Genomic DNA, 10687 nt, shown 5'->3' with positions numbered 1-10687 from the left:
ATGTCAAATTCTGGGTTCTATTCGCGTAATCAGGTCACGAATCATACCGCTCCAAAGAACACTAAACCTTCCAAAACCTCGTAGCTTCCAACCTCTATGGACGAGATTTCCCCTTTTTGTTCAAGTCAGCGCCATCTGTTGCTCGGTGGCAGAAACTACGATGAAACAGTAATATCGATTGTTGCATTATTGTACTATTTGAGTTGATTTAAGAAAACGTAATCCCCCCCATAAACATGACTCATGTATGAAAGAAGCTAATTCCCTTTAATTCTCAAAAAGAATAAAAAAGTTCAAATGCAAAGATTGTGAAATCAACTTTGCTAATTCCGGCTATACTTCCGAAAACCGGTCAAACCCGATTGGGCTGAAATTTTGCAAATAGCTTCATTTTGCATAAAAATAACGTTTGCGAGAAGGATTTTTGGCGACTCGAAAATTTTTTTTTTACCATTTCAATGTCATTCTCTATCTTACCGACAGAGCGGAGAATCGGATTCAACAGTTATTCAGTGCATTCTCCTTATTAATCTCCTAAAATCTATAAAACAGAGATCAACTTAGAAAGAGATATCAGCTTGATACTGGGTATTAGTATTGGTTTTGGGTTAGTTTGGGGCGGGGGGCGCGCGCCCGCTCGCGGGCGCGTAAAGCATGGTAGCGAACCGATGTGAGTTTACACGGGGCCAAGCTTCAATGCATTCTCCTTATTAAATTTGACTCAAATTTTGCGTACAGGATTTTTTAAACACATGTACGAATCGAAGGTCCTGGATCCTATTCTCGACTCTGTCGGTAAGGTAGGGAACGGCATTGAAATGGTAAAAAAAAAATTCGAGTCGCCAAAAATCCTTCTCGCAAACGTTATTTTTATGCAAAATGAAGCTATTTGCAAAATTTCAGCCCAATCGGGTTTGACCGGTTTTCGGAAGTTTCGCCCTAATTCCAATTGTATACAAATCAATTCAGTGCTCAGATTTACAGCTTCGGTTTTAAGTAATTAGCGGGCCGTATGAAGATTATTTTACGATCGAAGATAATAAAAACTTGGTACAGACTAATTTAAACGAATCAAAGTCAGTAGTGGATTAAGAGAGATGCGGATTTTTTTCTCATACAACGGCCCGCTAATTACTTAAAATCGAAGCTGAAAATCTGAGCACTGAATTGATTTGTATACAATTGGAATTAGCAAAGTTGATTTCACATTCCTTGCATTTAAACTTTTTTAATTTTTTCGAGAATTAAAGGGAATTAGCTTCTTTCATATGAGTCATGTTTATGAGGGGTGGGGGATTTCATCACCTTTTTCTTATATACAGCTAAATCTAACGTAGAAGTACAAATAATACTCTTTTTTGTCCTCGACTTTTCCATGTATTTTAGGGGGGTAGGGCAGAGGAGTAACATTATAAGATTTCTGGAAAAAGGTTTACGTCTGTTGATTCTGCTTTCAAAAGGCGACATCTACTGGCGTCAAGTGGAGAAGTAAAACGAGAATGGCGACATCTACTGGCGTCAAGTACTAGCGCTACGTGACGTCTGACTGTCTCGTAAAAAAAGTATCATTTTCATAACTGTTAATTCAGAATAATTCTTTTATCTTTTAGAAAAACTGCTTGAAACATTAAAACGACAAATGGGTTAAAAAAATATATATTCGCTGGATCATGTTAAAACACCGGAACTATGTCTAAGATAAGATAATAAGGCCAAAATAGCTGCGGGGTCGTACTCATTTCGCTAGCATTCGTGTATAGGGACATGGTTGCTCAGTGTCCTATGGGTAGAAGGGGGAGGGAATTGTAAAAGATATGTGCCAAGTTAATGTTAATAACTGAAATTAAGTAATAAATTGATGTCAGATGTTCAATCTCGAAAACTGAGCAAAAGTATTATATTCATGTTTGGAACGTAGAAGTTGGTGTAAGGATAAATATAAATATTGTATAATATTAATAAAAATTAAGCATGACGCATTGGAAAATTGAAAATTGGTGAAGGTTAAGAAAGAACCATTCATTAATTTTTAAATTTACACGAAGCGAAGTTTTCTACGTTTTATCACATTTGATTGCCTTTATATTATTTTTTTTTATGTTGTATGATGTATTATATGAGTATATTGAATACATCGTGCTACTTTTTTCAAAAGGAATTAGATATTAAAATTTGCAATTCAAAAGATTACACTTCTGTGAACCAAAGCTGTAATTCTCATTACAGCAACCTACTTAACTTTGTTTCATTTTAATTTAATCTACTACCTTAAAACTTAATGTTCAACCAACTCAAAAGACGAATAGCACGTTCCAAGAAGTTTGAATTGCAATTTCTGATTGGGCACATACTTCCGGCAAACCCACTTCCGTTAAATGTGAACGACACTTAACGCTTCTATCCTAGCAGAATCATCTCGAATACGATTTGCAGGTTACTGAAATAACTGCGCTCGAGCACAGTAAGTGGAATTGAAGAAGAAGCCGAATTGTAAAATAAATTATAAAAATGGTAAGTGACGAACTACTTTTTCCTTCGAATATTAAAACACGTGGCATTTTCGTTCATTAATTGAAGCATAAATTCACATCCCCAATTTTACGGCAAACCGCCTCCTGTCTACAGCCACTTAATAAAAGAAATACATTTCATACCGGCAATTCACGATTCGCATTTATAACGATAAACAGAAATATCTACTTACATGGACATTTGTAAACCGATAATAAATTAAAACGCGTAAGAATGAACGTGATATTATAGGTTGAGTTGCTCTAACCTTATATGGAGATTAATTTCGGCCTACTCCCACGATGTGCATGCGAAGAAACTTTCAATAATGAACTAAGTACCTGTTCTCTCAGATTTCATGTAAACTGCTTATACTCGCAGTGAATATTTCACATAGTAACGGAACAAAGGATCCACGGTTAAATCTGTGTTCACTTGTTTTATAAAATCTGAGGTTTTCGTAAAAGAAACTTTCAGTTACCCTTACCATTGTAAAAGTCACATGTATATTTGAATGCTAAATAGTGAATATGGGAAGATACATGAGAGTACATCTTTATTTCTTTCATCGTCATTGTTGATAGTAAATGTGTAGCATTATTTGAAAGCGTGTTCTCTTTGCAGCAACATCAAATAATTTTGCTGAAAGAAGGCACAGACACATCACAGGGAAAGCAGCAATTGATATCGAATATAAATGCATGTCAAATAGTGGTGGACGCCGTAAGGACCACTCTAGGTCCTCGCGGAATGGACAAACTTATCGTCGACCAAAATGGAAAAGCGACTATTTCTAATGACGGCGCAACTATTTTAAAGCTTCTGGATGTTGTTCATCCGGCGGCGAAAACCTTGGTGGATATCGCTAAGTCACAAGACGCAGAAGTAAGCGATAGTTTGTAGACAATTTGTGGCTCTGCGAGGAGAATAAAACGGTATTGTAGCGAGTGAGACATTACCAGTATACTCGCAGAGAATATTAGATTTAAGAACACATAGACTGGTAACATCTTCGAGATCCGTAGTTACCTCAACGATGTTCATACATTTTATAAAATATTTCTCGAGTATTAAGAGTCGCACATATGAACTATTCCACGTGAAAATTACAGCATTTGTCGATAACCTTGCAAAAACAAAGTGTACTGAATTTCAACGGCCTATGTCAAATAGTTTTCGAAATATTTAATGTTAAATTTTCGAAAATTCAAACAAAATCAGCTGACGCGTCATCACTTAAACTGTAATATGTCGGTCATTTTTAAAGATAATGCCACCGTCTTGGGTTCATTTTAAAGCTGAAGGAATGCTTTCTCAAACCGTATAGAGAATATTTTGTTTATTGTTAATAAACTTAACAGTAATCGATGTCAACGTTTCAAATCGCGATTTGACATCGTTCCCACCTACGGTCCGGCTTGAAAAAAATACCATTCGATTCGTTAAGTCTTCAACTAATAAATGCCTTTTTAAAAAAACTGAGAGATTTTGGGAACAATTAACAAAAAAATAAAACTTACGATAGTGCAGACCGCTTGGAACTGCACGGATCGCATGGTCAGTCCGCACGCACGCGTTTTCAAAACAATATCCTAGCGTAGGAAAGTATTTATATACGGTGGGCTAAAACAAATTTTTCTTTCAGTGTTTTCGGTATTCTCGAGAAAAATAGTAGGAATATCTGCTACCTTCTATTGCTAATCTTTTATATGATGAGCAGATATTCCTACTATTGTTCAAAACAAAATATTCTATATGCGGTGTGAGAAAGCATTCCTTCAGCTTTAAAATGAACCCAAGACGTTATTATCTTTAAAAATGACCGAGATATTACAGTTTAAGTGATGACGCGTCAGCCGACTTTGTTTGAATTTTCGAAACTTTAACATTACATATTTCGAAAACTATTTGACATAGGCCGTTGGAATTCAGTATACTTTGTTTTTGCAAGGTTATCGAGAAATGCTGTAATTTTGAAGAGAATCGGTGAAACTAAATTTTTCACCTATTCGTTTTGACGTGGAATAGCTAATATATATGAATTTGAATGACCAATTAATTTGTTATTAAAAGGATATTCTAATATCGTGTAAATCAGGCTTGGGAATTAAGTAAACGCGGCCTAGGTGCTTGGAGCGCTTCAGGCCCGTACCACGTGAACCGCACGTGGCGCGTTGACGAAACAGAAATGTATCGACAATCGTGCTCTCTGGGACGATGTGGAAATCTATTGATACAATGTCACCCTAATGCGTCACGCGCGATTCATGTGGTACTGTGCCCGGATGGAAAGAAGTCGGTCGAGAAACTCTAGTGGTCCGAATATCAGGTCCGAATAGTATATCCCTATTGGCCGGCGCGACAACGTCGACGAATACAAAGTAAGCAAACGGGACACGGGCGGGGAGAGCCAATGCGAGCGAAGAACTCCTCTTACCCCTGTGATATTTCAACCGACTTCTTTCCATCCGGGCACAGTACGGGCCTGAGACGCTCCAATCACCTGGGCCGCCGCGGGGGCCAAGACCAGGGTTGCCACCTCTCCGGATTTCACCCGGAGACTTCGGGTTTTGAAGCAAATCTCCGGGCTCCGGTTTTACTGGAAAATCTCCGGGTTATAGAAAAAAATGAGATAATACAAAATTGTGGTATTATACAATCGTATTAATGTTATATACAATTGAAGTTATTAATTAAAAAAAATAGATACTTTTAAATTCTGAATTGTTTAAGCTTAAAAGAATTGCACATTTGTTTTTCGGGTATTCGAGAACAAAATTTGTTTGCTTTTTTCATCTCCGGGTTAATATTCAAATCTCCGGGTTGGAATGTGTAGTACTCCGGGATTTATATGGTGATAAGGTGACAACCCTGGCCAAAACGCGCGGCGGGAGAAAGAAGGCGTTGCCTCTGAAAATTGGCCGCCGCGTTCGCTTAATTCCCAAACCTGGTGAAAATAGTCTAATTCCTTTTTCTTTTTTACATTATAGGTTGGCGATGGTACCACAAGCGTAGTTTTACTAGCAGGCGAATTTTTAAAGCAAATGAAACCATTCATCGAGGAGGGAGTTCATCCGCGTATCATAATTAAAGCTCTTCGTCTCGCGCTTCAAGTAGCGATTGACAAAATAAACGAGCACAGCATAAAGATGGACAAAAGTAATGCGCAATCAGTAATGACTCTTGCAGAGGAATGCGCAGTCACGTCTATGTGTTCAAAATTAATTCACCAGCAAAGAGAATTTTTCAGTAAGATGGTCGTGAGAGCTGTTATGATGCTCGACGATATGTTGCCTCTTAACATGATAGGCATTAAAAAGGTGACTATGCGAAACAGCTTGTGACTATCGAAGGACAATTTGTCACTTCAATATTTTATGAAGGAATATTTTAATTACAGGTCTCCGGCGGAGCGTTAGAAGATTCAGAATTAGTTGAAGGTGTAGCTTTCAAGAAGACCTTTTCTTACGCTGGGTTTGAGATGCAGCCAAAAAAATATCAGGACTGCAAACTTGCCATCTTAAATATAGAGTTAGAGCTTAAAGCGGAAAGAGATAACGCGGAAGTACGCGTGGATAATGTTTTAGAATATCAAAAAATAGTCGACGCGGAGTGGCAGATTTTGTACAATAAGCTGGATAAAATTCATAAGAGCGGAGCGCAAGTTGTGCTGTCGAAGCTACCTATTGGCGACGTCGCCACGCAATACTTCGCGGACAGAGATATGTTTTGCGCAGGCAGAGTTCCAGAGGAGGACTTGAAGAGAACAATGAAAGCTTGCGGTGGCAGTATCTTGACGACGGTGCACGACATTAAAGAATCAGATCTGGGTAAATGCGAAATGTTCGAGGAGAAACAAATTGGTGGAGAAAGGTACTTGTACACGATACTAGTCATGGGTGTGATACCAGTCTTTCTCATGAGTTTCAAGTAGTTGGGTACCCAAAGTACTCGTTTGGAAGGTTCGATACGTATCGAAATTGTAAGTACTTGATATCGACATTTGATACCAGTAGGAGCTAAAATGAGTACTGAGTGGAATTGTGGTATCACGGCAACAGTAAAGTATCGATACTATTCGAACCGGAATCAAGCATGTATAGGTATCGAAACCGTAATGAGTACTTTAGGTATCGATTCCCAAATGATACCTACAAAAGTGTCGGTCCTTTAAACTCGACTGCGTTGGGGTCCAGCGATGAGCATACAAAGTCTCGCAATAAGGGACCCCTGAATAGTTGGACGAGGAAAGAGAATGAATATAACGAGAGAAAGCGAAATAGATGTACTGGGTGATCTTCTCGCGACGCTAGTGAAAGAAAGTGGTGCCCGGCACCACGTGCCGAAAACAAAACCCCTCGAAGTGGTTAGTATACCTACCCATTAAGAAGTGAGAAATCTTTCAGTTCCGCATTTCTCATCAGATCTCTGCGAAAACGACGCCAATCGATACCGTATGTTTTTCCGATGAAAGTAACACCAAGAACGACGTAATTCGGACCATAATGAAGAAAATTACTTGAAAAATTGATTTCCATAATCTCCACCTAATTTCGTTAAAAATATTCCGATTTACATGATATTTGGTGTAATTTTCATTGGAACAACGTAAGGAATCCATCGGTATCACTTCCATATCGATACAATGAAGAATAAAGAATTTCTTAACGCGCTGAAATTAATATTTCACCCTCGACTGCGGGGCGCCTATCTCGATTCGCTGCCATCGACCGAGGATTTATATTTAAGAAAAACTGCATTCTTTATTCTTCATCGTATCGATATGGAAATGATACCGATGGATTTCTTATGTTTTTCCAACGATAATTATACCAAATTTCATGTAAATCGGACTATTTTTAACGAACTTAGGTGTGAAATTATATAAATCAAATTTTCATTTAAGTTCCTTCATTATGCTCTGAATTACGTCGTTCTTAGTGTTAGTTTCATCGGCGAAACGTAAGGAATCGATTGGCGTCGTTTTCGCAAAGATCTGATGAGAAATGCGGAACTGAAAGATTTCTCACTTCTTAATGGATATTCCAACCATTTCGAGGGTCGAAAGTCGCAACACGCGGAGAGGCATCGCCTTGGGTGTCCTCGCCATCTGGATGTCGTGCGGTATCTTGTCCGACTCGAACGCAGTCGAGTTTAAAGGACTGAATCTTTTGCAGCTATCATTTGGGAAATGATTCTTTCCAAGTACTCATTCCTGTTTCGGTACCTATGGATGCTTGTTTCGGGTTCAAATAGTATCAATACCAAGTCCAGCCAAGATGTTGATACCTACAAAGGATCGAACCTTTTGAGTAGGTATCATTTAGGTATCGATACCTTCTGATACCTACGGTACTCATACGTGCTTGAGATGCCATGATACTTCACCGCTAGGTATCGATACTACTTGAGCGGTATCACGCTCATCACTACACGATACTCGGCGACTGAAATATTTTGTAAAAAATCATTATATGGAGTATCTCTTTCCAGATTCAATTTCTTCTATGAAGGATCACGCGCTAAAACCTGCACATTTATACTACGCGGAGGGGCAGAACAATTTTTGGAAGAAACTGAAAGATCATTGCACGATGCTATTATGGTTGTCAGGCGTATATTCAAAACTAATACCGGCGTTCCTGGAGGAGGGGCCATTGAAATGATGCTATCAAAAACTTTAAGAGACTACTCTCGCGTTATAGCAGGAAAAGAACAACTTTTAATTGGGGCGATAGCTCGGGCAATGGAAGTTATCCCGAGGTGTGTATCGTGATCTTCCGTTCATGTTTTATTAGATTCACAGTTTCTAGTTCATAAGACATGAGTATACGTAATAATATAAATTTCAGGCAATTGTGCGATAACGCTGGTTTCGATTCAACAAACATTTTAAACAAACTGCGGCAGGCAAATCATCAAGGGGTGCACTACTGTGGCGTTGACATTAATAATGAAGATATTCGTGACAATCTGACAACTTGTGTGTGGGAACCTGCCGTTGTGAAAATTAACGCGCTAACTGCTGCAACTGAAGCAGCGTGCCTTATTCTATCTGTGGATGAGACAATAAAAAATCCGAAAAGTGGTCAGGACTCACAAGCTCCAATGGGTCGAGGCATGGGAAGACCAATGTAGAAAAGATCGCTTCACTGGCTCGGAACGAAGACCAGAAGCCCATAAACTAAATACTAATAATACATGCACTAAATGTATTGCTACGATCCATTTACGCCATTATGAATTACTATAATATCCAATATAATTTTTGCATTCTTTTTTACATTTTAATGTATTATAAAAATGGATCTCACACTCTTATACAGCAAGTATTCTAACACTCGTATTAAAATTACGATAACTAAACTTTGATGCATACTATTTAAATCGTTACGATTTCAAAGTCTTAAAATTATGCATTTACACAATGATGGTCCAATTGTATAATTCTGTTCTAAATAGAAAGATTAAACTAATTTGTACGCTTGAAAAAATCTAAGCACTCCATTTTTCATTTTAATATAATCGGTATACACGAGTGTCCATTTTCATTTATTTATTGTTAAATTTGTTAACTGTTCAATCACATCTTCGCCACTTGTGATTTATTTCAAAATTAACATTTTTACGGTATTTGTTGACATCTCTTAAATTTTAAATTTTCATGCAGAAGTACTTTTTATGTTTTTAACCCTCGGAAAGCCGACGATTCTGACGGCCATATCTGGGTCAGTTTCGATCCGTCTACACCTTTTTTTATCTATCCCTAAGGAACATTATTCTTTCCCTATAACAATCGATATTTCGAACTCCAGAAATCGTTTTAATTATAGAGCCTAGGAATCCACCTAGAAGTTAAGCCATACTCTGCTATGCCATGCTACGTTTAAAAAAAAACTAGCTTTAATACATTCTTATGGAACCGTTTCCACCAAAAACTAAGCTAAAACATAGCACAGCTTAGCATAGCTCCCGGTGGATTCCCGGCTTAACCCTGAGAACTAATAAAGGGTGCGTTCCACTTACGCCCAAATCGACCGCGCCCACGACGACCGGAAATTTCCCGTTGCACTTGCTTATGAGCTGTTATGAACGTCGCGGGCGAAAAGTATAGTAGAACGGGATCGGCAAAGCCCGTACTTTTCATTCAACATAGCGACCGATTTTCAATCGTCTACGTTCAATTTCGATAATGCGTGACCAGTAAAGTATTGTTTACTTTTAGTTATGTTCTGAAATATTACAAGTTTTAAATAATAAAGGCGTTAAGTAAGCCGAAAACATAGTCCGGGCCAATCAGATCACTTCAGATCGTGGGCATCGCTTGGGCGATGCAATCGCATCAATGACGTCATCCGTGACGTCTGCAGCGGGATCACGACGACCGCGGTCGTTTTGTGGAACGAAAACCACGAGGCGTTGCGGACGATTTGGGCGTAAGTGGAACGCGCCCAAAATAATACATTTCTTCGAGACACATTACGACTTTCAATAAAAATAATTACCGACTTAAGGATGTATCGGACGTACAATATTAGATAAAAATATATGAAACTTGAAATACTTGAATATCTTTGTGTTACACGTAGTAAATCTAGATGCTAGGAAGGTATTTTTCACTTTACAAATGCTTTCTCAAGCATTATTTGCTAAACTTTTGGCAGTTAAAATGCCCTGAATTCACAATTTTCTCAAGTTATAATTTATTTCTTTAAAACGGGGTAGTGAAAACAATTGAAACTTGGCAGATATTTTCATCTACCTGTATACATGTAAAAAAAAATTGAAAACTGGTACTATTTCTTCAACATTTTTTCAGCTGTTTTATCTGTAAAGGTCGTCTCTTTCCATAAGAGTGCGTGTAAAATCAGTGCAAATTAAAATCGTTATAACTGAGCAATCATTTAAAGAATTCGTTTAACATTTTTGGAGCACATCAGGAAGATTAGAAAGAACAATCTCACAAATTTTCATCAACTTGGTACCATTTTTAAGATAGGTCCAATACACCCTTAAGTCAGTAAACAACGTCAACATACTACCTATCGTAAGTTGAGGAGTTGTGTTAGATTCTTGAGAACATGGGTCAAAATAGACCCAGGCGCGGTCCACCAAGAATTAACACTTTAAAGTGTATTTTAAAACAATAAGACTGTTAAATCAAAAATAGGCAATA

General features: G+C 38.0%; 1 protein-coding gene across 1 annotated transcript; it reads left to right on the top strand.

Annotated features, from left to right (window-relative positions):
- Positions 1-2349: 2349 nt before the first annotated feature.
- On the top strand, positions 2350-8881 carry Cct7 (chaperonin containing TCP1 subunit 7). Its single transcript, XM_076826424.1, has 6 exons — positions 2350-2511; positions 3136-3396; positions 5502-5831; positions 5912-6384; positions 8005-8274; positions 8364-8881. The coding sequence occupies exons 1-6, from the start codon at positions 2509-2511 to the stop codon at positions 8647-8649; spliced, it is 1623 nt and encodes a 540-aa protein (XP_076682539.1). The 5' UTR covers positions 2350-2508; the 3' UTR covers positions 8650-8881.
- Positions 8882-10687: the final 1806 nt, after the last annotated feature.

The sequence above is a fragment of the Andrena cerasifolii genome, chromosome 1 (genome assembly GCF_050908995.1).
Source record: "Andrena cerasifolii isolate SP2316 chromosome 1, iyAndCera1_principal, whole genome shotgun sequence".
Taxonomy (NCBI): Eukaryota; Metazoa; Arthropoda; class Insecta; order Hymenoptera; family Andrenidae; genus Andrena; species Andrena cerasifolii.
Note: the sequence above shows the minus strand (reverse complement) of the source record. Positions and strands in the feature narration are given on the sequence as shown.

Excerpts from the sequence above, each read along its gene's own strand:
- Cct7 (XM_076826424.1), top strand. Across the intron at positions 6,385-8,004 it reads AAACAAATTGGTGGAGAAAG|ATTCAATTTCTTCTATGAAG; the intron begins GTACTTGTACAC and ends ATCTCTTTCCAG. Across the intron at positions 8,275-8,363 it reads GCAATGGAAGTTATCCCGAG|GCAATTGTGCGATAACGCTG; the intron begins GTGTGTATCGTG and ends TATAAATTTCAG.